The 27,533-nt window shown below is 42.5% G+C and overlaps 1 protein-coding gene across 3 annotated transcripts in view; it reads left to right on the top strand.

The window, feature by feature from the left end:
- The window catches only part of RNF144B (ring finger protein 144B), a 195,427-nt gene that overhangs the window by 124,852 nt on the left and 43,042 nt on the right, over positions 1 to 27,533 (top strand). For all 3 annotated transcript variants that reach the window (XM_055126853.1, XM_055126852.1, XM_055126851.1), the window contains exon 3: positions 25,388 to 25,492. In XM_055126853.1, the coding sequence (XP_054982828.1) occupies positions 25,388 to 25,492 (105 nt within the window). The remainder of the gene's footprint in view (positions 1 to 25,387; positions 25,493 to 27,533) is intronic.

Genomic DNA, 27,533 nt, shown 5'->3' with positions numbered 1-27,533 from the left:
CGGAAGGCAGCATGCAGGGCAAATGCCCTGTGCTCTGTACTATTGCTCCCGCCCCCACTAAAGTGAGGTTTCTTATAGTGAGTTGGCTCACACACTTATGTGGGTGAAGTCTCATGGTTGCTTCTGCAGGCTGCGACTCAGTAGAACCAACGGTCTATGCCTAGTCGTAGTCTGAAGGCTCGAGAATGTGGAAAATCAGTGGCGTTAGCTCTGATCTGAGGATACAGAAGGTCAGCGTCTCAGCTCTCCAGGCCTGGCGGGTAGAGGGAGTCTTCCTTCACCTGCCCTTGGGTTTGACTCAGGCCTGCAACTGGTTAGAGGGGGCCCACCTGCTTGCGGGCAGGATCATCTGTTTTAATCATTCCAGTCATTCAAGTGTCAGTATCATTGGGAAACCTCCTCACAGCCACACACAGAAGTCAATGGGCCCCTGGTTAAATTGACATAGAAAGTTAACCACCCGGCTGGTTAATTTAATAGCTCAGTAGTAGACACATGGGTTTGATTCCTGCATCGTGTGTACATGTATGTGCATACACAGTTGACCATTGCCGTCATCCTTATGACTGCAAATAAACCATGGGGCTGAGGGCGACAATCAGGGGACTAATTAGAAGGCAAGTGGAACCACCTGTTCCAGGAATGATAGTGTTCTGGGATGGCGTATGTTAACTATGTCTTTGGAAATATGTTTTCATTTTCTTTTATGTAATAAGTAATAATAAACCATCTGAGCAGATAGTGTGAAGTATGTAATATTTGGTCTGGGATACTGCGATCTAGCATGTATGTTGATATCAGTGTCATCATTGAGATTTTGGTTGAAAAGACTCCAGGATTGAGACGTACTGTAATGCTGAGTATTCAGTTCTAATTCCAACTAGCTTTTCTTCTACATATGTTTGAACCTGATTTCTGTATAAATTCCACCTACGATTACTCATTCTCCCGAGAATTGGCTGAAATCTAATTTTCATTCTGTTCACTAGCTCTCTGTTATTTGAAGGAAGGTTATCTTTCTGTTAGAGGGCAAAGACAAAGATTACTCATTACAAATTCCTCCAGAGTGTTCTGTTCAATGTGGGAAAATTAATAAAAAGTTCCGTGGCTCCTCCTCCCCTATTATGTGACTCTTCTGGAACAACACTTGCACAACCTCATGGCTTTGATGATAGGTTGGACAAGTTCTTCAAGCTTTTCTATTTTCACTTGGATAAACATATACTATCAGGGCAGGGCCTATAATCTGGGACAGTTTTTAATGTCTTCTTCCTAAAGGAGCCTATAAAAGTGGCTGGTTAGTAATTGGTACCTGCACATTGCAGAGACTCCCCCCTTTTTCTCTCTTCTCTTCTTTTCCAAATGCGTATGCTTTGCCATTGTTGCATTCTTCCAACTGCAAGTTTGAATTGACTTACCCAAGTAGCACTGTAGCACTGTCGTCCCATTGTTCATCGATTTGCTCGAGTGGGCACCAGTAACGTCTCCATTGTGAGACTTGTTGTTACTATTTTTGGCGTATTGAATACGCCACAGGTAGCTTGCCAGGTTCTGCCATGCAGGCGGGATATTCTCTGTAGCTTGCCAGGCTCTCCGAGAGGGACAGAGGAATCAAACTCGGGTCAGCTGTGTACAAGGCAAACGCCCTACCCACTGTGCTATTGCTCCAGCCCTAACTTACCCAAGTGCAGACTTGAACCAGAAATCAGTAAGTGTCTAAATGCGGAAGAATTTTCCCTTCATCGACTCAGACACCAGAGTTTATCTATTTCCTCTTTTCCCCCCTGGGTTTTGGATCACACCCAGCATAGCTTGGGGCTTATTCCTGGCTCTGTGCTCAGGGCTCTCTCCTGGTGGCCTTGGGTGCCAGAGAGGGTGCTGGGGACTAAAGATGGCTTGTCCCGCAGGGCAAGCACTGGGCTCACTCTACTGTCTCTCCTAGCTTGATGTGCAAAGGCCCTGTACTTCCTTTTGGCCCCTGAAGACTAACTTTCAATGATCAGTGTCACATAAACTGGTTTTATTTTATCAAAAAAAGTTTCAATTAAATCATCATGAGATAAATAGTTACGAAATTGTCCATGATTGGGTTTCAGACATATAATCAATGTTCCAACACCTGTCCCTTGATCAGTGTACATTTCCCACGGCCAGTGTCCCCAATTTCCTTACTTCCACCCCCCCACCACATCCTCTATGGCAGACACTTTTTCTCTCTCTCTCTCTCCCCCTCTCTCTCTCTCCCTCTTCTTCTCTCTATCCTTCTCTCTTTATTTCCTTTTGGTTATTGTGGTTTGTGGTACAAGTACTATAAGGTTATCATATATCTCCTTTTACCTATTTACCTACTTTTAATACTCAGTTCTTGTCCAGGGTGCTCATTTCCAACTATTATTATTATTATTTTTGCTTTTTGGGTCACACCCGGCGATGCTCAGGGGTTACTCCTGGCCCATGCACTCAGGAGTTCTCCCTGGCGGTGCTCAGGGGACCATATGGGATGTTGGGACTCGAACCCAGGTCGGCCGCGTGCAAGGCCAGTGCCCTACCTGCTGTGCTATCGCTCCAGCCCCCCTACTATTATTACAGTGATATACATACAGAGGCTGATTTTAAAGCAAAGCAAAGGGAAGCCTCTAAACTATAGATTATAGGGACAGTTCCCCTGTACTCTCTTTCAGACTCTTTCTCTGTGTCTAAGTAAATATGTAAATACATGTGTGGATTTATGCACATCGGTTGATAGAGAAACCGGATCTTTGCCCATAGGTGCATTTTAAATTTTTTACTTTGTCATTGACCTATCATTGGTTTATAGTTATTGAAGAGCGCCAGTGATTAGCTTCATACTTTTCTATGTATGTTATTATCACTGTAGGTTCTTGTTTTTTATGTTTAGTACATTGCAGACACATTTAAGTTTTAGAATTCTTTATTTTGTAAAGTGGTTCACAATATTGCATTACATTTAATATTCGAACACCAATCTCACCACCATTACATCTTCCCACCACCCTATTTCAGATATTTCCATCCCAAACCCCAATCCCTGGCCCCAAGCAGAACCGAAATAATATATTTTGTATTGTTTGTTATGAAAAACTGCTGAAAATGCTACAAAAAATATCCTTAGAGAAAAGAGGGTGAAGATTATTGTGTTTCAACCACATTTCTCTAGTAGAGTAGACTCGCTCTCCTACCCTTCTTTTTAATATTGTGAATCATTCTACATTCTATATCCAAATAATATAACTAGGTCCTGTCAGTAATGAACTTTAAGGTTGCTGCCAATTTTTGCTATGAAAATTGTTGTATTTCTATAAATACACATGTTTATCTCTAGAATAAATTTCTAGAACTCAAATCACCTCTCCAGAAGGTATTAAGTTAATACCTGTGTATTAATTTAATCCCAAGTTAAATTACTACATGTGTTTGGATTACCTTCTGGAACTGTCACACAAAGATAGCCATCCCCCAAGAGTGTTGAAAAGTCCCTTCGTGCCCTGGGTATTTTCAAGTTTTTCATTTTCTTTAATCTGATATGAGTAAAGAACATATCTCATTGTTTAATCCACACTTCCTCTTTTAAAGGAGGAAGCAAACTGCAGCAAAACAAATTAATCTCATGAATCTCTATTAAAAATTTGCAGTCCTGGGGCTAGAGTGATAGCACAGCAAGTAGGGCATTTGCCTTGCACACGGCCAACCCGGGTTCAATTCCCAGCATCCCATATGGTCCCCTGAGCACGGCCAGGGGTAATTCCTGAGTGACCCCTGAGCATCGCTGGGTGTGACCCAAAAAGCAAAAAAAAAAAAAAATGCAGTCCTGGGGCCCTTCCTTTTGACTCTTCTGTAGAGGCCTTCAAGGACTTGTTGGAGTTTTACTTCCAGAAAGAGCCAAAGTGCTAACATTTCACACAGCTCCCCCTAAAGCGATGGCACAGTTTGTTGACGTGATTGATGCTAACTGGAAGATTTGCTTATGGTTGGGTTGGTATTCACAGTACGGAGAAGTCAGAATCTCTGTGTCTAGGAAAGTCATTTACACATAGGGGACACAAACAAATGAAAAAATGCTTGTAGTGACGATCTTAATGGGGTGGGGATGTATTATCACACAAAAGGGTATTCGGTGGCAAGAGGGCAGAGGCTGTTTTAAAACATATAGAGGTGGAAATCAAAATTGTTGAGAATGAACTAGATTTAGTTCCTTGTAAACCTGATTTTTTAAAAAATCATTGACTTCATTAATGGTTATGTTGTAGGCTGAAGATACGCATGCATCTCTGGAAGTCAGGTCAGAGTTAGGCTTTTTAACTGCCATGGTAATGAAGAGCTTGCTGTTAACCTTCACCTTCACCAGTCTCCATCGTTTCCCACCCTGTGTATGTAAAGAGAGCCTTTGGGTTTGACCCTTCTGGAAAGAGTGAGTTATCAGCCAAGTGCATGTAGGGTTTTGATTCACGCAGTCTCTGTGACCAGCTACTTATTTATTCATATGGAAAAACAACAACAAAGAACAGGGCTGGGAGATGGTACACAGAGGGCCATGCTAGCATGTGTCTGACCTTGGTTTGAACTCTGGCATCATCTGGCCTCCTGGAAATTTCTGGGTGTAGCTCTGGAAGTCCTCAAGCATCACTGGGGTGGTCCTGGTCATTCCTGGCAGTGCCACCTCTTGGGTCCCAGCACGGAACCATCTCCAGCTAGCCAAGCATTGCTGGGAGTGGTCTCTGTCCCCTTAAACACTACTTGGGAAGACCCCTCCATATAAACAAATCTTGTCAAAGGAAGGACAAACAGGGTATTTGAGTATTTGCCATGTAGTATGTACTATGCATGGGTACTATCCCCCCTCTCCCCCGTTTATTCTTAACCTCTAGTTTACAGAGGAAGGAGCCGGTGTGGAATTAATGAACTTGCCCAAGAGCCATACTTTTAACTCTTGGAACCGTAGAGTTCAGATGAAGTAAGAATCTCTGAGAAGTCAGAGTGTGCTATTGCTAGCATGTATGTCCATACTCCTTACAGTTTATTTGTTAGCTTGAAGAAGAAATGAGATCTGGGTCTGGAGAGGTGGGGACAGTGGGTTGGGTGCTTGCCTGGTGCCTGGCTGACACCAGTTCATTCCCCAGCACCCGATACGGTCCCCTGAGCACCTCCAGGAGTGATTCCTAAGTGCAGAGCCAGAAGGAGTATATCCTGAGCACTCCTGGGTGCGGCTCTTGAACCAAGTACCATCACCACCACCACCACCACCACCACCACCACCAAACCCTATGAGGCAGATGTTAGGTTTTTATGATCCTTCATGAGTTTCTAAAACTTGACGTTGGCTTATATCACACAAGCCTGACAAGTGTTTGTTTTCACTTTTGGTTTCGCACCACACCACTGGTACTTCAGGGCTCCTCCTGGCTCGGTGCTTGGGGATCCACGCCTGGTGGTAATGAGGCTTGAACCTGACCCTCCCCCATGCAAAGGATGTGCTCAGCCCTCTGAGCTCTTTGTCTGGCCCCATCAGAACTGGTTTTTTGTTTGATTGTCTTGTGGTGATGGGGATCGAATCCAAGATGTCACACGCGCAAAGCAAGGGCTGCAAATGCCCTGGAGCCATGTCCCCAGAGAGACAGTCTCATTCTATCTCCTGTCCCCTCTTTCTGTCTCACCCATGGGGATTGGTGCTCTAGCCAGTGACTCTCAAAGCATGCACATACCTACAGCAGTGGTCAACTTGTTGGCACTGCAACTTCTTTATGTTAGACTACTCAGTTCAGGAACTTTGGGGAGGGGTCCAGTGACGTGTATTTCAGTTCATCCAGGGATTCTACTGCACTGGTCTGGGAGGTCTTTGCTGAGTACCCTCTGTGAGAAGTCCATGTGAATGGTTCACAATTATTTGCTCTGAAAAATATAAGTTCCTTCGGTTTCTTTTGTGATGCCTGACATGTTTTGGAAACAGCTTGTCATATGACTTTAACTTATGATCTCGATAGACTAATTTGCTAAAACATGGGGCTAACTCAAAACATTTGGACAATTACAGTTTAAGGAGAGTAACGAGTTTAGATTTTAAACAGAGTCAAGAGCAGTCTGGGATATGTAAGCACCAAGAGAAAGAAAACAAAGACTGGTTCAAATTATGGCAATTAAAAATTTTAAAGTAAACATATATAAAAACCTTTCTTTCTTGAAACTTGCTTTTTAATATTTTTTTCTTTTTAAGAAAGTGTCGAGGGCATTCACATTTTTTTTTTTTTTGCAGAATAAAGTTCTAGGAGAAAATTATAAGGTGAGGAATAGTTTCCATGTTGTTACTACCTAAATTATGAGTAGAAAGGAATTCTAATTTTGCTCTGGGATAATTAAATAAAATTATTTAACACTAATTTTGAATAAAATTAGACATCATCCTAATCCTTGTCTAACCTTTTCTACTTTTTTAGTTTGTGTTTCTTAAATCTTCTAAATATTCTTTTGTAAGTATAGCCAAGGAGGAAAGTTGCTTAAGGCTTGGTTCTAAACTGATAATTCTTAGTTACTAACCATATTTGCATGTCGAAACACAACATCCTCTTGAGGAAATCAATGTAGTTCAACTTCTGGGTTATTTGTTTTGCATACCGGCTTGTGACCTGTAGGGGAAAAATGTAGTTAATGATGAGTGAGCTTAATTTTTTTCCTTTATACTATGTACATATTCTTCAAGTAGTTCCAACACTTAGGTAATTATTGATATTAGTGGGTTTTACTTCATTTTGCTGATTCATTCAAATTATGATTTAATGCTCATGCAGATATTGGGTTTTATATAAAATATAATGCAAATGATTATGATTTTTAAGGAACATTAAAATTGGAGATTTGGTAATAGGTGTAATTTTTCTTTTGTGTTAGAAATAGGTTGCTCTGAAACTTTTCGAGCATACAGCAAGGGTGAAGAGTTTCAATGATGAATATCTATCTTCCCACCATTTCTTACACTCTAATGTTATTTTCGATCATATATTTGACTTTTTTTCTTGTTTCACTTTTTTGCTTTTGTTTTTTTGGTGGCCCCACTCACTGGTGCTCCAGGGTCACTCCTGACCAGTGCTCACAGGACCGTGTGCAAGGCTGGAGATCAAACCAGGGTGGGCCATATGTAAGGCAAGAGCCTTCGGCACTGAACTCTCTCTTCGGCTCCTCTAACACTAACCTACTGTACTGTACTTTACCTACTGTATCCCACGTGTGTCTATAAAAAAAATTCATTCTCCTCTGTCCTTTGGTGGCATGATTTCAGGAATTCACTGTGAGCACTGTAGTGGGATGGAAAAGCTGTATCCTTCAATGTGTTTGCTTAGATTGGCCAAATAGTCACATTTTATGCAGCTAAAGAAAGGTACAGCCCTTCATCAGGACTGAAGGAGTTTCTGGCCCCCTGTTGTTTGGAGGGCAGGTCCCTTTCATGGTGCTGAGACCCTATGTGTGTTCTGAGTTCAAGCAGGGATGTGGAGGTGCCCGGGTGCAGGAGAAAGAAAGTGACCACAAGCTCCCTGGGACCTGTTGAAGTTTGATATGGCCGTGCTCACTCTCCCTCCCAGCCCTGTCTGCAGCCCGGGGCCCAGGGCTGCCTCTGGCTGGCACCTGTGAGGTCTAACGTTCCTTTGGAGGAAATGAAAAGATGTAAACTTGGCAAGCGCTCTTGTTTTCTTTCTCCTGGAGCCATCGTTTGCTTTTTTTGGGTATCGCGTGTGGTAAGATAGCACCTGGCACAGATGGATCTCTCTGGAACGAGGATATGGAATCGGGGCCCTCCCTCTGTTGGGAAAGGCAGCGCAGTGGGGCAGAAGGGGAAGGACTCGCAAAGGTCAGCGGAAGAGCCACTGCATTCCATGTGTTGGAAGCAGGTTTCTCTGATGCTGGTGGCTGTTCGCCTTTGGTTGAAATGTCCTTCCGGGGTTAGTAGGGTTCATTGGCATTATTGTGAGCACTGAGCTGGGCTGTAACACTTCCGATGAGTTCTCTTCTGAGATATTTCTGTCACCGAGTTTCTTAATTTAGATGTGTATGATCACTGAGGATAAAGATAGAAGTGTTGGATCATTCTTGCATGGGGGGGGGATTGAAAGTGATTTTGATGAGGCCCCTGGTTTAATCTCTCTTATTGAAAATTACAAATGGTTTACTTCCAGAAAAAAAGCCAAAAGCACTATTTCGGGTCAACTATTCTAGGATGGTAAAAGGATCTCAACAAGACCTTTAAATTTTACATATGTAATTTCCTTCCTGAACTTTCTTTACTATTTTCCTTCCCCCGCAAATTCTCTGAATGCTTATATTCTTCTTGGAGAAGAGGGAGAAGAGGGTTAGAAAGGAGTCCCCCTTTTTTTGTAGACAGTGTGCCTCCACCAGATGAAAACATGCCTCTGAATGTTACTAAGTAACTTCAAGGGAATGAAGCTGGAGGTACAAGTATCTCCTTTAATTAGACTTGAAATCATGGAGGGTATTGGTGTTTTGGTTCTTTGACTTGATTTCACATTGAAAACTGCTTGAGGGTTTTAAAACCATCACTGCCAGTTTGGCAATTGCAGAATGCAAGTTCAATGTGCAAAAAATTAATTGTATTTCTGTAGTCACAAGGACTACTATGGTAATTGAATGAAGAATAACTCCATTGACAGTAACATCAAAAGGCATAGAACACTTAGGAATACATTTGATGGAAAAAATACAAAATGTCTACTCTGAGAACAAAAACAAACAAAAAGTATCCTCTCCAAACTATAAAAGTGTTGAGAAAAGTTCCAGTGAGACTCGAGAGACATCCCGAGTTCATGGAGTCGAAGGCAATGTCTTGACGACGGCTGTTCTGCCACTGGGTTTGTCGTTCAACATGATTTCTTTGCAGAACACGGACAAGCTCATTGTACATTCATGCGGAAAGTTGAGGGATCTGAAACAGTCAGAGCAATTGTTCAAAATAAGAACAAAGTTGGAGAACCCACTTCCTGATTTCAAAGTTGTCACTGAATAATAAGGGTAAAAATTGAGACAGTTATGAAATTTGCTTATAAATGGGTTGACATGGAGAATATCATGTTGAGTGAAATGCGTCAGAAGGAGAAGGACAGGTATAGAATGACTGCATTCATTTATGGGATGTATATATATATATATATATATATATATTATGAGACTAATATCCAAGATGAGGGTAAACAGGAGCCAGGAGGACAAGTCAGTGGTTGAAAGCTTGCCAGAGTGTGTGTGGGATGAGGAGCGCAGGTAAAGGAATATAACCTTTCAGTATCTGTGTTACAAATCATAAGGCCCAAAAGGAAAGAGGGAGGGAGGGAGGAAGGGAAAAAAGAGAGAGAGGGAGAGGGAGGGAAAGGGTGAGGGAGAGAGACGGAGACCGACAGAGACAGAGACAGACAGAGAGACAGAGAGAGTAGGAAAGTGCCTACCATAGTGGCATGCAGTGGGATGATGTGGGGGGAGGTGGAGGTGGGAGGGAAACTGGGACCATTGGTGGTGGGAAAAGTACACTGGTGAAGGGACAGGTGTTGGAACATGGTGTGACTGAACTCCAATTATGAACAGTTATGAAATGTGTAGATCACTGTGATTCAATTAAAAAAATAAATGGCATAATTTTTTTAAATGAAAAAAAAAAAGCAACAAACCATGAGACAAAAAGAAATGGTGGGAAAGGGGATCAAGAAGCGGGGATGGCAGCCTGGATTAATTAGAGGAAAAGTCCTTGCACGAACAGCGGGAAGTCTCGGAAGAAGCAAATCTGAACAATTGTTTGACTACTTAACGGTCATAGATTTTGAGCCCACATGTTGGAATGATGAGAAACGCCACTCTGGCCAGGGAATAATTGGATTTGCAGCAGGATGGCTGAACATGTCAACTGGATACAATGAATCTGAACTCCATGGTCAGCCTCTGGGACATCCAGTTCTTTCTGAGTTTTGTGTGGCATTGACACATGTCAGGGAAGTTCAAGACAATGAAGAGGTCCCTCGGAAGATTGGTGACTCTCAGTTCTCTAAATGCATTTGCAAGATTCAGCAACAGAAATTGTTATTTTTACTATGGAGTTTCGGATCTTGTTTTTTTCTGAGGTAAAGCTTTAATTGTTACTGAGTTATATTGGGCCGTGGGGTGTGTCAAATAAAGCAGTGGTTGACACCCATGTTCTTTTTTTCTTTAATTTTCTTTCCCCCCCTCCTTTCAAAAATTGAATCACCGTGAGCTACAGTTACAAAGCTTTCATGTTTGCGTTTCAGCCATATAATGATCGAACACCCATTTCTCCACCAGTGCACATTTTCCACCACCCATATCCCCAGTATCCTTCTCCTCCACCCCACCACAGTCACACCCCTCCCCCTGCCTCTATGACAGACAATGTCCCTCTTATTCTCTCCCTACTTATGGGCATTATGGCTTGCAATACACAATGAGAGGCCAAGATGTTTGGTCCTTTATCTACTTTCAGCACACATCTCCCATCCAGAGCGATCTTTCCAACCATCATTGACTTAGTGATCCCTTCTCTATCCCAGCTGCCGTCTCCCCCATCTCCTGAGGCAGGCGTCCAACCGTGGAGCAATCTTCCCAGCCCTTGTGTCTACTTTCCTTGGGTATTAGTCTCATATTATGATATTTTATATTCCACAAATGAGCGCAATCATTCTATGCCTGTCCTTCCCTTTCTGACTCATTTCACTTAGCATGACACTCTCCATGACCATCCACTTGTAAGCAAATTTCATGACTTTATCTTTCCTAATAGCTGCATAGTATTCCATTGTGTAGATGTAACGAAGTTTCTTTAACCAGTGGTCTGTTCTGACACCCATGTTCTTAAGTGCTTGGGCTGGTCTTGGAGTAATTTTAAATATTTTCTACAGGAAAAAAACCAAAAGTGTAAAGCAATGCCCTGCGGGAAGTGATAATGGACTTTGTAGGACTAGAGCATTCTGGGTTGGATGAATCTTGGAGTGCTCTCTTTTTGGCATGGGAAATAGTCAAGAATGGTTTCTTAATGAAAATTGCAAGGTTCTCACTAAGAAAAATTCCAGAATTTTAACCAGATATTTAAGTAGGAGTCAAGTTAGAATAGTCTTCAAACATGGCACTCAGGGTCCCAGGGTAAATGATTGGGTGTCTAAAAATATAATACATTCTGATGAGAAAGTTTGAATGATCTCAGTGGGTGTAAATTGTCCTATAAAAATACAATACGATCAAGTACAACTAAAAAGCGATGTGAATGTAGGTCTTCACAGTGTTGAAAATTGCCTGTCTCTTTTTACAGATATTTATCACACCTTTCTTTATATTTTTATCACATTTTAAAAATCACCTCCATAAAATCTTTTAATTAAAAATATCTGGGCCACACCTGGTGGGCTGACTCCCCATTTAGTGCTTTGGGGATCTCTCATGGAGACTTCGGGGTGGGGAGGGGAAACCATGTGGTGTGTGTGTGTGTGTGTGTGTGTGTGTGTGTGTGTGTGTGTGTGTGTGTGTGAATGTGTGTATGTGTGATCCAAACCAGGCTTTCTTCATACGGAGCATGCCCACAGCCATTGAGCTACTTTTCTGATCCTCTACACAATCTTATGATTTCTCCAGAATCTTCATCTTATAAATACCATGATAATAAATGGAATGAATTTTAAACTGTTGCCTATTCTGTTTTTCCTCAGTTTCTTTCTCTTTATCTCCCCACTATCAGTCTTTGGCAGCTCTTGGGTAAATTCTCCCTGGTGATACTAAGGGGAAGAAAATGAGTAAAGATGATTATCATTAGACGAAGTCATTTGTAAAGAAGTTCTGTTATGAATTTTAGATGAAAGAATTTTGGCATACTTTGGTGTGGGTTTTTTGTAACAAATTTTTTTCTTGAAAACCATAGCAAAGTAAAAGACCAAAAAATATATATAGGTTTGGAGATCATTTTAGCTTCAGAGATTTTGATTGAGTCATGACTGTAGTTCACTGTGGAATACTTGATGTAGAATAATAGAGGAGAATTCGTGAAAATGAAAAACAATTTTCTAGCACATAAAGTCACTGCAATTGAGTACTTATATTTTTGAATTGTGTGTAAATTACTGAACTTTACTGTGTGTGATTTGTTTGTTTTTACATTTTCCTGAATCTCCTGTTTTAGTTCTTTATTTTATGGCTTATAATCAGGGTTTAGAGCAATAAGAGTCTTTTTTAAACATAAAATAAAATATAGGAAATACCAGAAAAAAAAAACAAAAAGATATTGTCATAGAACAGACAAATAAGTAGAATAAGATTTATATCACTGAAATGAATTCTCATATTTCTTTTCAGTTGATGATCAATAAATGTATTAAGGCAATTCAAGTGGGAAAAGGAATAGCTGCTTTTTTTTTTTAAAAAAATAAGCAGTTCTGGGACAACGAACATGCACTTGCAAAACAATGAAATTAGATTTCTTTTTTCACACCATGAGTAAACAGTTACTTAAAATGGAATGCAGTTCTGAATAGAAGAGAAAACTTAGAAGAAAATATAGGAAGGTAGAAAATATTTCTTCTTGGCTTGACTAATCCTTTTAGATTTAATAGCAATAAAAATTAAAAGCATTTATACTGAGTAGAAGCCATAAACAAAATAAAAAAGACAACTCATAGAATGGAAGAAAGCATTTCTAAACTACGTCCAATTGACACATACTAGAACATATAAATAATTCTTATAAATTAATAATAAAACACAAATTGCTCAATTTTAAGTGAGCAATTGAGGTACTGGAGAGATAGTTCAGTGGGTAGGAAGCTTTCCTTGCACACAGCCAAATGGGGTTTGATGCCGGCATTCCATTGAGTCCCCTTAGCACCACCAGGAGTAACCCCTGAGCATCCCTGTGTGTGGTCCTCAAACAAAAACAAAAGCCAGAATGAGCAAATAATCTGAATAGATATATGTCTATAAAAGATGTGCAAATTGCCATTAGGCACATCAAAAATATGCTCAAAATCACTCGCCATTAGAGAACTGTGGATCAAAACTACAATGAGATATCAAAGAACCACTTTCCATACATTACAATGGCTAGAATGAAAAAGGCACACAATGACAAGTTTTGGTGAGGACTTGGACATTTTGGAACTCTGATACACAGCTGATACAAATCAGTGCTTATGCTTTGGAAAATAATCTAGCAGTTCTTTGAAAACATGGAATTACCATGTTCACATTTAGAGAAATGAAAAAATATATCTATAAGGAGATCTATATTAACATTAACAGAAGCCCTATATATAGTGGCAGCACCATAGCATACCAACTGAGAAATGGATAAATAAAATATGGTATACCTATACAATAAAATGTTAGTCAGCAATAAAATAAAATGCATGGCACATGGAAAAACCTTGAAAACATTACTTTAAGTGGAGAAATCAGTCATAAAAGACCACACATCATATGCCTCAATTTTTATTGAATGTGTAGAATAGGTAAATCTATATAGAAAAAATTTCATAAAAAAGGCTAGTAGTTTTCTAGACCTGGGAGGAGGTGGGGGCCCTGAGGGGGGTGCGGAATGGGTGGGCAGTGACTGCTAATGAGCGGGATTGTGAAATGCTTTTAAATCGATGTGTGAGAGTTACACAACCCTGTGGCTATACTATGAAGATTGCACAGTGCACTTTAAATGGAATCTTTGTATGTGAATTATCTCTAAATAGCATTGTTACATATGGATACACACATGTTGCATCTCTCTACATAATATACTCATTATGTGAAATACTAATTCCTGGTCTTCCTCAGAAATTCCAGATCAGTTTGTATGCAGAGTGCCCTTCCCTAAGCAATAAACTTTTTTTTTTTTGGTTTTTGGGTCATACCCGGAGATCAAAGGGGCTACTCCTAGCTCATGCACTCAAGAATTACTCCTGGCGGTGCTCGGGGGACCATATGGGATGCTGGGAATTGAACTCAGGTTGGCTGCGTGCAAGGCAAACACCCTACCCACTGTACTATCACTCCAGCCCCCGAGCACTAAACTTTTGAGAAACTCCCTGGATGATTCTGATAAAATACCCAGTGTATGTTTCCTACCAGTTTTCTGAAATTATATTCCCCCAAATGACACTTGCTTGACAATCTGTGTCTCTAAATTTGCTTCCAGAAAAAAAAAAAAAACCATGAAGACAATGATATTTCCCCAAGTCAACTAAATTCCTTTCCCTTTCCCTAGAACCAAAAGCCTTTCCGTTAACAGGGTCCAGGAGGACTGGTCAATGGTTGGAAGTTTGCCACAAGTGTGTGAGGGGCAAAGGGCAGTTAAGATAAAGAAGGGACCAGTGTGACAATAATAGTTGGAAATGTTCACTCTGGACAAGAACTGAGTGTTGAAAGTGGGCAAAGGAATATACAGGCTAAACTTTCAGTATCTGTATTGCAATCTAATGTCTAGAGGGAGAGGGAGGGAAGGAGAGAGGGGGAGAGAGAGGGGAGAGAGAGAGAGGGAGAGAGGGAGAGAGACAGAGGGAGAGAGAGAGAAGAGAGAGAGAGGGAGAGAGAGAGAGGGAGAGAGAGAGGAGAGGGAGAGAGACTGAGAGGGAGAGAGAGAGAAGAGAGAGAGGGAGAGAGAGAGGAGAGGGAGAGAGAGTGAGAGGGAGAGGGAGAGAGAGGAGAGGAGAGAGAGAGAGAGAGAGAGAGAGAGAGGGAGAGAGAGAGAGAGAGAGAAGAAAAGTGCCTGCCATAGAGAGAGGTGGTGGGGAGGGTAGGGAGAAGAAAACTTCAGCCATTAGTGGTGGGAAATGTACAAATATACACTGGTTAAGGGATGGGTGTTGGAACAGTATATGACTGAAACCAAACCATGAACAACCTTGTGACTGTGTAACTCTGATTCAATTTAGATAAATAAATAAATACATTTACATCCTTTCTTTGAAAAAAAAGGTCCAGTGTAAGGAGCCTTTGTCCTCTACCTTACCTTGCTACTCAAAGGCACGGTCTGTGTGCCGACAGCATCATCAAGGTCTTGGAGCTTCGGAGAAGGGCCCATCTCAGCCCTAAGCCTGAGCTCCTAAATTGGAATTTGCATTTTATAAACAAATCGGTGTTTCTTTTTATAAACAAGGCAATACTGGACTAGCCTACAGCGTCTTAGATTACCCATAGTGCCACTTCTTAGACTCACATTTACACCGTTTGCTCATATTTTCACCATCGCAAAGCCAATAAAGGCACCGAAATGCCTGGATATTAGCAACTTCAGGAAGCAATACCGCCCGGAGTGGGCGGGGTGATGAGGAGGAAATGATGTTGCTAAAACCTAGAGACTCAGGCTACCTGGTGGGATGTGGGGGTGTTGTGGGAGTCGGAAGTTGGAGCCTAGGAGGCTCTCTGCTCCAGGAGGAGCACAAGATGCAGCCACCATCTGAGAGCACTAGGGGAAGCACAGGAAGGCTTGGGGTTGTCCTCCTTCCCTTTCTCCTCCCACCTTCTATTCTTTCCATAAGGCCTCCTCTTGGCCAGATCTCCCTGGAACCTGGAAATGTATTACCTGCATCTTGGAGCAACTGTGGTACTAGCATAACTCGTGGTAGCTAGTTAGCCAGCTGACTGGAAAGCAAATTCAGGGAGAAGTGAGTTGAGATCCCTGTTGAAATCCCAGACTTTGACAAGGAAACTGATGGAGCAGGCAAAGGGATGTCCAGAGAGGAAGAACGGAAACTGTGGAGTTCCGAAAGCAAAAGGAGAGAGTTTCAGGGGAGTGGGAGAGCTTCATAATGACTCCCACCGCTAACAGGTCAGGCAGGAAAAGAGCGTATTGGATTCAAGGACAGAGAGGTCACCTGAGGTGACCTGAGAGCCACTTCAGGTAAGTTGTAGGGAGGAAGCCAGTGGGGAGTGAGGGCAGACTATGCTTTCAGGGGGAGAGGAAGACAGAGGAGACTCTTCCTTCAGTCAGGAAGATAAATGTGGGAGGGATATTTTTCTTTGCTGGTATTTATTTTTATTTGTTTATTTTATTTTACTTTTTGGGTCACACCTGGCGGCGATGCTCAGGGGTTACTCCTGGCTCTTCCTGGCTCTGCACTCAGGAATTACTCCTGGTGATGCTCAAGGGGACCATATGGGATGCTGGGAATCGAACCCGGGTCAGCCGCGTGCAAAGCAAACACCCTACCTGCGGTAGTATCGCTCCAGCCCCTATTTATTATTATTATTATTATTATTATTATTTACTCGAGCAGGCGCCAGTAACATCTCCATTCATCCCAGCCCTGAGATTTCAGCAGCCTTTCCTTACTCATCTTTCCCAATGATTGGAAACTCCTTTCAGGGTCAGAGGAAATGAGACCTGTTATTTGGCGTATATGACTTGGCATATCATATACGCCACGGGGAGCTTGCCAGGTGGGCGGGATATTCTCAGTAAATAGATGAACAACGGGATGACAGTGATACAGTGATCTTTTTTTAATGAATTACCGTTGCTGATTTTTAAAAAATTAATTTTTTCTTTAGTGAGGATATTCTTGAACATGAAGAGAGGGAACAATTCAGTGGGGGAAAAAAAATCCAAGAATAAGAAAGAAGGTCAGTCGTCCATAAGGGGACATATCCTGAAAGGCAGGAGGGAATTGGAAACTTGAACTTAGTCTGACGGGAATAGTTGACTCCTGTGTGTTCTCTCAAAGAGAGAAGGGAAGAAGGATGCTGGGGGGAGGGCCTGTATCAGTAACTGGAATTGAAGGAGTGTTGTGGCACAAATGAATGACAAGGAATAAGATGCCACACAAGACCCTTGAACTCCTGGGGGAGAAGATCCAGTCCCTCACCGTGGAGGGTGATTAGCACTGCATGGTTGACATTGTCAACATATTGCAGCATTACATCTTCAAACAAGGCGGCCGCCAAGTATGGGTGACTGGATAAAGAAACTAGGTAGGGCTGGAGACACGGTACTGCAGGTAGGGCATTTGCCTTGCATGCCACCGACCCAAGTTTGATTCCTGGCCCCCCATATGTCCTCTAGGCTCCACCAGAAGTGATCCCTGAGCACCACGGGGTGTGGTCCAAACATGAGAGATTAAAAAAATAAAGCTATGATATATATACTCAACGGAATATTGCTTAGCTACAAGTGAAGATGAAATCCTGCAAGTTGCCGCTAAGTGGATGGATCTGGAGAGCATCTAGTTGAGTGAAGGCAGCTCGCAGGGTCAGATACAGACTGACCTCGCTCCTGCGTGGGATGTAAGAAACATACACAAGCTAACAAGTGGCCAAAGGAAACAGAAACTGATAACTGGTCTACAGAACTGAGCTGACATGGCAGGGCGATGAGGTGGGGCATGGGTTGAGGGAGGGACACTGAGATGTTGGTGGAGGGAAGGCAGTGTTCCCTCCAGTGGAGGTGTGGGGTGGGAAGACTGTATGCCCGAATTATCATTAATGGGATTATGAACCGAATTATCATTAATGGGATTATGAACCGTGGTGGCTCACACCAAATTTAGAAATGAATTAAAATGAGCATATGTGATGGGAATTTGGCAAGGAGAGAGGAAGATCAAGTCTTTGGAGAGTTAAAGAGGAGGGTGTGGCCACATAGTGTATAAAGTTCCCTTCGGATAGTTTGATATTCTGATGTTCCCAAGGAACAATCTGCACCACTCCCTCTGCTCTCTTTTTTAGAATCACAATGTTCTCCTCCTTCTGATGGGTTTATTCAGATTCCTTTGGAAGGGGAAAGTAATTGGAAAAATCATTATGTTTCCAATTGAAAAATAATTGAACCCCCATACTGAACTTTTAAGTTATTTTAAACTTAAAACTTAATCTTAAAGATCGCTTTTCATTTCGGTCTCGCTTCAATACCTACAGGCATAAGATTGTTTACAAGCATGTTTAGACTTCTGTGTCTTCAGTAGTAAGAACATCACACTAAATGGATAGATAAATAAGACCTAAATTTCTGGGCCTATAAAATTGACATTTTTTAAAACATTTATGTGATAAATGTTTTCATTTCCACCAAATCACTCTTTTATAGTGTTAGGCTTTGAGTTTGGCATATTCCAGTGGTAGTTCAGCGATCTTGCCATTTTTCTATATGAGAATCACCAAAAATCTTGACTTATACAGCCTTCACTGGACCCGTACACTACCATTGTTTTTTCTTTTTTTCTTCCCCCCCTTCCCTTTGAGAAAAAAGGAAGTGGACCTGTATTTTTTTTTCTTTTTGGGTCACACCTGGTGATGCACAGGGGTTACTCCTGGCTCTGCACTCAGGAATCACCCCTGGCAGTGCTCAGGGGACCATATAGGATGCTGGGAATCGAACTCAGTTCGGCCACATGCAAGGCAAACACCCTACCCGCAGGGCTATCGCTCCAGCCCCGGAAGGGGACCTGTAAAAGCAGCATGGTACCACATCCATACAATCCTGCGTTTTGACATTGAGTGGAAATTAGGTGATCCCTTAGATGGTACAAGATATGCTTTTATTAATATCATTAAATAAAGGAGGAAGCGGTAGGAAAAACACTGGCCCAGAGAACACATTGGCCCTCAAGACTGAGAGCTAAAGCCTGGACACCACACCAGACTCAGGCCAGCGATGGGAGCCTGGAGGTTTATCGTTCCACGCTGCAGGCTTGTAGTTTGATTTGGGACTTTTCCTCATCATCTCGTGACAGCTTTTTCCTGTTGGTCTGCTGATGCGTGTGGCTGGCAGAAGGTGTGAAGGAGCGCCTCCTCACTGTATCATCCTATTTGTGAAGTCAAAGGTTTGTAAACTGGGTTCAAAAGGAAAATTTCGGACCCTGTTAGACCTGCAGAGAGCTTACCATCTGCCTGGAGATCGCTGGTTTCTGTGAATGCAACCGTGTGCATTTCCCAGCCAGGATACTTTGGGTATGCTAAAAAGGCTTTGAAATTGAGAAAGGTACCACCTTTGTGGGCTGGAGCGATAGCACAGCGGTTGGGCGTTTGCCTTTCACGCAGCCTGCCGGCCGAGTTCTGATTCCTCCGCCCCCTCAGAGAGCCTGGCAAGCTACCGAGAGTATGGAGCCTACGCAGCAGAGCCTGGCAAGCTACCCATGCGTATTGGATGTGCCAAAAACAGTAACAATAAGTCTCTCAATGAGAGACGTTACTGGTGCCTGCTCGAACACATTGATAAGCAACGGGATGACAGTGACCACCTTTGAATTAATAATTTAACTCAATCGCATCCAACCAAGAAGGCTTTTTGTTTGGTTTTTGGTGGGGCATTGGGGGTGAGGGAGGACACCCTCTGGTGTTCAGGGATTACTACTAGCTCTGTGCTCAGAGATCACTCCTGGCTAGTACTTGGGGGACCATATGTGGTGCCAGGGATCAAATTGGGGTCAGCCAGTTGCAAACTGGCATCTTAACTCCTATATTAGCTTTCAGGCCTCTGAAGACTTTATTCTTAGTTCATGTGTAGAGTCCAGAGTTTGAATGGTAATAAATAGAGTATTGGTCTTAACCTAAGAAGTTATTTTGAACACACTTTGAGATTTTGTGTTGTAATGGTGTACTGAGGTGAACAGATGACTGTGTGTGTTTTATTAAGTATCCATTTTGATGTACACCTTTGTACCCGGAATTCTAAAAAATCAGAATAGACTCAATTCTCTTCCTCCTTCTCCTTCTCCTCCTCTTCTCCTCCTCTTCCTCCTCCTCCTCTTCCTCCTCCTCCTCCTCCTCTTCCTTCTCCTCTTTCTCCTCATCTTCCTCCTCTTTCTCCTCCTCCATGATGCTCAGGGGTTACTCCTGGTTCTACACTTAGGAGTTACTCCTCGAAGTGTTCTCAGGGGACTATCTGAGAATGCCAGGATCAAACTGGGGTTGGCAGTATGCAAGGCAAATGCCCTCCCCACTATTTTATCGCTCCAACCCCTGGACTGTCTTTCTTTGTCCTCAGGACCCCAGTGTGTGCGTTCCACAGCATCCAAGATCTTGGGGTTCAGTTTCACCCCAATATTATATAATAATATAATAATAGTGCCTGTTAAATCTTGTCCTGATTCTCACCAGTCTGATATCTGGGGCTCACAGCTGTTTTGTACATGTCTATTTAGAGTTTAGAAACACCTAAGCTATGTGGCAGTTATTCTTAAAATCTGCATCTCTGTCTCTGTCTCTGACTCTGTCTCTGTCTCTGACTCTCTGTGTCTCTGTCTGTCTGTCTGTCTCCCTATATTTCTCTTTTCTAATGTCTTGCCTGCACCGAGGCTGAGTCAAATCTCTGATCCCACTTTTTAGAGTATTTGGACATATGCATCCAAATAGACTAGTGCCCGTTTCCCCTTCAGAGTTAAGTAGGCAGTGAGTATGGTCTCATTTTGCAATTGAGCGTTATTGACTTGCTTAAGATGCAGACGAAGATTTGGAGTTTATTCTTCAGCTTTGATAATTATGTTTGGGGCCCATATAGCAGCCTTGTTTGGATTTGGGAATTCTTTTTCCTTCACCATCTAGTAGATGAGGGTGGTAGATGAAGACTGAGTGTCCTCTGTTTCTTTAGACCAGAACTACTTATGTTTTCTGCTCACTACCCCTTTTAGCCCAAGAAAGTTTTACATGACCCTCAGTATATAAAATAGACATACAAGAAGCTTACAGACAATAAAGCATAGCTTTATCTTAAAAACTATTTGGTCACTCCACCTTCATTTATGTGACTTCATATAGGGTCACAATCTACAGTTTAAGAAACTAGACTTGACTTTAGAAAGTATCTCCCCTAAGAGAAACTTCTTTCTTTGTATATAACCCCTGGGCTCTCAGGGTTCAAAGAGATAATACAAACCAGCTGGTTTAATAGATATTTGAGGGGCTTGTAGTGGTAGCACAGCAGGTAGGGCTTTTACCTTGCATGCGGCCAACCCAGGTTCGATTCCCAGTATCCCATATGGTCCCCTGAGCCCTGCCAGGAGTAATTCCTGAGTGCAGAACCAGGAGTAACTCCTGTGCATCGCTGGGTGTGACCCAAAAAGCAAAAAGTAGTAATAATAGATGTTTGAGATTAAATCCTTGGTTAGGTCCCATCTGAATTCTTGAGAGCCTTATTCTGTAATGCCCTTCCATGGCCTATATATGTTTTGTGTTCTACCCAAAATCAATAAAGTGAAATGTCAACTATTCAAAGAATAGTTTATTTCTTCCTGGGGCATCTGGATTTTTGAAATGTTCTGTTTGAAACATTTATCTTAGAATTTATTAGCTATCATCAAAATAGCATAGTTAGGCATCTGTGTTAATGCCATTATTTAATGGGATATAATTTTCTAAATTATACCCAGCCACAGCCATGGGCAAGGCCACTCTCTACACATTTGGATGAGCCTCATGCATGAAGGAACCGGCAGAGGAACCCAGGTGTGTGGAACCCGGGGGCCGAGATTTCCCAGGCTGCTCAGATTGGGACTGGGCTTCTTCCCCTCAGATTCCCCATTTTCCAGTAGCTAGGCAGTCACACCCAGAAACTGCCCCTGGCAGTTTAATCCCATCAACGGCCAACATCCAGAGACTATAAAACCAAGCTCCTGGAAGCGTGCAGCCTTGATGTGGCCCTGAGACATCTGATAGCCTAACCTCTTGGAGAACCTGGCAAGCTACCAAGAGTTTACTGCTCGCACTGGGGAGAGCCTGGCAAGCTCCCCGTGGCGTATTCATATGCCAAATACAGTAACAATGATGGGCCTCATTCCTCTGACCCTGAAGAGCCTCTAATGAATGTGGCACCATTGGGAAGAACGAGTAAAGAGAGGCTGCTAAAAATCTCAGGGCTAGGATGAATGGAGACATTACTGGGCCCGCTGGAGCAAATCAACAGGATGACAGTGACAGTGATACAGAGAATTTTAAAAAAGTCTTTCTGAGGGTAAATTTTAGTCTTTCTCTGTTTTGCTGCTATTTTCTGCTGGCTAGAGACCACCTTTTACCAGATTGTTAACCTTTTGTTTCTGCTTGACATGTATAACAAGGCTCAGGGGTGATGTGAATGTTTGCCTTTCCTTTGTATTTTAGCCAGAGGCACTGGTGAAGAGAAGGAGGGTTTAAGATAAAATTTTTGGTGAAAACCAATAGAAGATATAGAACAAACTGAAGATACAGAAAATGCCATGAGCATTTACCTCTAGAGTTGGGGGTGGGTTTGGCCTTGGCCTTTAAGTAGATTATCGAGAGTAGTACAGGATCAGAGGCCAATCTTTCGGGTCAGGGGTTGGGTTTGCCCTTGGCCTTTAAGTAAAGTATCCAGAGTAGTGGAGGATCAGGGACCTGCATCTTGCACTTGCAATTCTCAAACCAGTCTTAGAACAGTTACAACAATGACAAGGGGGTGTATAGTCTCTGTGTACTCACACTTGCACTCAATGTTTACAGCTCTAACTTGCCTTCTACAATCACAGATCACTTAATATTGCATCAGCAGAGTCTTTGGGAATGTTTCAAAATTCATTTGGTTTATGTCTCAGAACCTCGCATTCAATGATAGAACATCCATGCTAGACTTTCGTGGCAATTTAGATTCCGACTTCACAGGGTTGCAATATTCAGTTGAAATGAAAAGGAACTTTTATTTTTTGAATGAATCAATTTTTGTATTGAATCACTGTGAGATACACAGTTACAAAGTTGTTCATGATTGGATTTCAGCCACACCATGTTCCAACACCCGTTCCTTCACCACTGTGCATTTCCCACCACCAGTGCCCCCAGTTTCCTTCCTGCCAACCACCCCTCACCCCTCAGCCTGAACTTTTTTGTTGTTGCTGCCTTTGTTGCCTCCTAGAACCTCTTTAGCTCCTATTTAACAGTTTTCCTACAGGTACAGGCAGTCTGGAGAGGCTTGTGTGAGTTCACACCTGCCTGTTGCTCTCTAGAGTGTCTCTTCATCTATGGGTTAGTCATCGCAGGGGAGTGGAGAACTGTGGATCCCAAGAGCAAAAGATGAACGCTTCCCCACACTCCTCTGCCACTCTCCTTCCTGTCCTTTTCCTCTTGTCGTATTGAAGGGGGTGGACGCATTCGGGACTCCAAGTGTGGGACTCACCAGGGCTGCCCACTTCAGTTGTGCTGTCCTGCCGACTTGGTTGCAGTGCTGTCTGGGGCTCACACACGGATTGCAGAGCTTGCACACGCATGGTTGTGGTGTGCTGGGAATACACAATTTTTGTTGTGGCACCCGGGCTTCCTGGAGGCTGTGCTGCAGGGATTGCACTTGGATGTGGGGTGAGCCTGGGAGAGGACTCCTCACCTCACCCCTGCAAGGCAGGTGCTCCACTATTTTAGGGGTGTCCAGTGTAGAGGATTTGTTCCTCCTTCTTCTTTTTTTTTTTTACTTTTTCTTCATCATTAAATTTTAGGTGATAGGGTTACAGCGTTGCTCAGGTTTATAATATTGATGTATAAAGTCACTGTTTACCCTGGCCACCAAAGTGCCTATGGTCCCCTCCCCAGGTCACCTCAAGTGTGACCTTCCTCCTCATAGTTTGTGGATCGACAGTTAAGATTTGGGGCATACTCTTCTCTCTTCGCTGCCACTTTATATTCTAGGCCCTTCAGCTATGTCCCCTTGTTACTTCCAGTCAACCTAATCCTTCCCCCTTCCCACTCCAGCCTGGCACTCTGGGATTTGCAACTCAGTGTACAAGATTTATTATTGACTAAAAGGTGTCTATTCTACTGTATAAGATAACACAAACAAAAATAAGTGGGACTCTCTGAAGTTAAAAAGTTTATGCATGGCAGAAGGAATTCAGGCTGAAATAGAAAAGCACCCTACTGATTGAGAGAAATTATTCATACACAGTGCTTCTGATAAAGAACTAAAGCTGAAATTGATAAAGCACGCGTGAAAGGCAGTAGCAACTACAACAGGACAATAACCCTGTCAGAGAATGGGAGAAGAGATGAAGACACATCCATGAGGGAGACAGACAAGTGGCCAATGAGCATGTGAAGAAGTGCTCATTCTCGCTTAGTCTCAGGGAAGTACAAACCAGAGCAAGGATGACTTATCACTTCACACCAATGAGAATGGCCCATGTAAGAAAAGACTCTAGAAACAATTGTGGTGAAAAAATGAACCCTTATTCCTTATTGGTGGTAATGTCATCTGGTCCAGCCTTATTTGGAAAACAACATGGAGATTTCTCAGAAAGTAAGAACAGAGTTGATTTTGCACCCAGCTGTCTCACTTCTAGGCATCTACCCACAAAGTATAGAAATAAGAGTTGGGAAGATAATGTGGATGTGTTATTTCAGCTCTTATACATCAGCTAGGATATGGAAGCAACCCAGATGCCCAACAACAGGCGATGGATAAAGAAATTGTGATCTATGTACACAATGGAATACTGTGCTGACGTAAGAAAAATTTAAAAAGTCATGTAGTTTGTGCCAACTTGGCTGGAATTGAAATTCACCAGGCTGAGCGAAATAAGCCAGAGGCAGAGGACAAATACAGGATAATCCCAGTTTTTAATGGAAAGTGTGAGACCAGGTGAAGTGAAGTACAAAGACAGCTAGTGTTTAGTTTGAAAACTTCCCCAAGGAATTTCTGAAACTATAATATTTCCGTTTTGTGTGTGTATGTGTGTGACTGTTAAATATGCTTTGAGGTAACCAGAATGGATATTTTTGTTTCTGTCTTATTTTATTTGTTTAATTTTTATTTTTTGAGCCAGAACTTAACACCTAACTATTCACTGAGGGATAACTCCTGGATTTGTACCAGAGATTGATCCTGGGTTGGATTCTGGGATCAATGACGACATTTGTAATATAGCAATTGATAAGTAAACGTGGACACTTGAGAAAACCTACGTCTATTTATAAATAATTATCACTTCACACTTCCCAGGTACCACAGTGCCCAATTTAGTATCACCTGCCCAGTCCTTGCATTGAACCACCTGCCCGGTTAACTGAGAATCACCAGTCGGAACCCCCAGGGTTCCTGAGTACCACTTCAGAGCTTCCCCCACCCCACCACACAAAGTATACAGCAGCCTGTTGCCATTAGTGCAAAAGAGTTTTCCTTTTTTTTCTCAAGTCAAGGTGAATCCAATGTGTGAGCGTAAACAAATTTGACTTGTCGCGTGAATAGACACAATATTCTTAGGATGAAGTCATACAGCGTTAATCGCCTCGCTCTGCGTTCCTTCTGGAGGGATGGTTCCTGGTAGTCACACTTGTGAGTGCTTATGCTTCTTGAGAACAAGGGCCCCAACATGGCCAACTACGGAAGGAGAGAGCTCGTGGCGATTCTGCTAGGTACAATTTGTGCTCCCGGCACACTGTGGATAATTGTCTTTTTCTTCTTAACTTCTAGTGCCTGAAACAGTACATGTTGCTGGCAATTCGAGAAGGATGTGGCTCTCCAATCACGTGTCCTGATATGGTGTGCCTAAATCAGGGGACCCTGCAGGAAGCCGAGGTATGGATGAGTGTCTGTCTTGCCCCCTTCTCCCCAGGGAGGACTCCCTGCCCTGGTGGGGAGAGCCCAGAAGCCAAAGGCATAAACCAACTCTTCCAGGGAGCACTTCCTTGCTCTGTAGCTTGAAATTCATTATAAAGGGCTAGAATTGCTATTGACTTCAGTTTTATTTATAGAGGCTATCTACATGATAGGCTCTATAAATGAAGGAACTGGAGAGTGGTGAATGTGCTGAAAAATCAGATTTACCAGATGGGGAAATTTGGAGGCCAGCGAGTGAGTGGCCTTTGATCATTAATACTTTCAAGATAAACTGACAAAGGATTAGCCAGTTATCGACAATATACATTTTTGTGATTCCACAAAGGTAGTCTGAGCTAAACCGTTTCCAAAAGGCAGAGAAAGGCCTTTTATCCAATCTTCAGAAGTATCATTTTTGAGTTCTTCATTTTCTTAAGCCTCCGATTTATCTCTTTCCTTTGTTCAATCCCTGATCAGTAGCTTGCCCCTATATCAATCTTTTTTTTTTTTTAATCTTCAGAGCCTATTCACTTGAGGTGGGAAGTTAAAAAACATTCCCCCGTTCTTGGAAGGATCTAAGATCCATAAGGGACCACAAAAGTCCCACGACAGAGATGAAGTTAATTCAATCAGTAAAGATGGTACACCAGGCTCTCTTTTAGTTGCTCTCAGAGCCGATCAGCTAGCAAATGCTTCCAATCAGAACAGGAAACAGGCCCAGTAAGGTTGAGGTTCATGATTTAGTATTTGAAAGGTAGAAGCTCTGTCTTCCCAATGCAGTTCTTTCGGGGGAATCATAATTATGGACTCTGGGAGTAGAGCCAGGGAGATAAGCTGTGCATGGCAGAGGTCCTTCTTGTTGAATATGCACTACTGTGTGTTAGCTATATGTGTCTGTATGTGTGAATGGTAAGTAAAGCATTGTAAAGATGGCATAGATAATTTTTAACTAGTCTGTAGCTGCATGTCTGTTCTGCTTATGGAGTATCAGTGAAGTGTGATATAATCAAGGTAGAGTGTTTTTCTAGAGAATTTAAAAGGGAAATATATATATTATATAGGGATATATATGTATATATATAATGGTGAAGATGTGACTCCTTTTTGTTGTTGTTGTTCTTTTTGGGCCACGTTGGTGTTGCTTAGGGCTTAACTCCTGGCTCTGTGCTCAGGGATCACTCCTGACCCTGCTTAGAAACCATCTGCGTTGCTAGGGATCCAACCCAGGTCAGCAGCATACAAGGCAAATGCCCTATCGGCTGTGCTGTCATTTCAGCCCAAAAATGTGAATCATTTTAAGAAAATCATGAAATAATCAAATGGCATGGAAAAGAAGGCAGTGTTGTATATGTAAATCCTGTGGTGAGAAATTGGTTTGCTTTTGTCTGAGTCGTGGGTAGAGGAAGGCAGTTGTATTTGGGGAAAGATTAGGTTAGCGATCCGGAACATTGAAACGGATGGATGCATCTTGGAATTGGGTTTTTAAAATGAGACTCCATTATGTTGGGGTATCTTCCTGTGCATAATCCTTCCTGGGAAGGTTCCTTCCATTTTGGACTTGCTTCTTTAATGTCCAAGCAGTCAAGAAGTGCTTATTCAAAGGGCACATAGTGTGAATGTGTGTGTGTGTGTGTGTGTGTGTGTGTGTGTGCGTGTGTGTAGGATGGGAAACAGGGGGAGGGGAGGGGAACAGAAGGAGGGGAAACAGGTGTGAAAAGGACAGGCCCATTGCTCTTTTCACAAGCTTCTCTCCTGGTAGATAGGAGTGAGGTGTGCACCATTCAAAATGGGAAAAGCGTGAGATGCAGCCGACAGCAAGAACTGCATCTAGTATGAAACTTTCTGTCTGATAATCTGTTAAACTTAAAGGGTGTGTTTGGTGATGTTTCAGGGTGAGCCTTTGAGCTTAATTTCGTCCCATATTTCTAGACTGTTGTGCTCCAGTCCTGTAGCTACTAACACCATGTGGCTGTTTACCTCTAAATGAATGAAAATGAAAGTAACTTAAAAAAATCAGTCT

Source organism: Sorex araneus, chromosome 2, assembly GCF_027595985.1.
Source record: "Sorex araneus isolate mSorAra2 chromosome 2, mSorAra2.pri, whole genome shotgun sequence".
Lineage (NCBI taxonomy): Eukaryota > Metazoa > Chordata > Mammalia > Eulipotyphla > Soricidae > Sorex > Sorex araneus.
The sequence above is the reverse complement of the archived record's forward strand: the minus strand, read 5'-3'. Positions and strand labels throughout refer to the sequence as shown.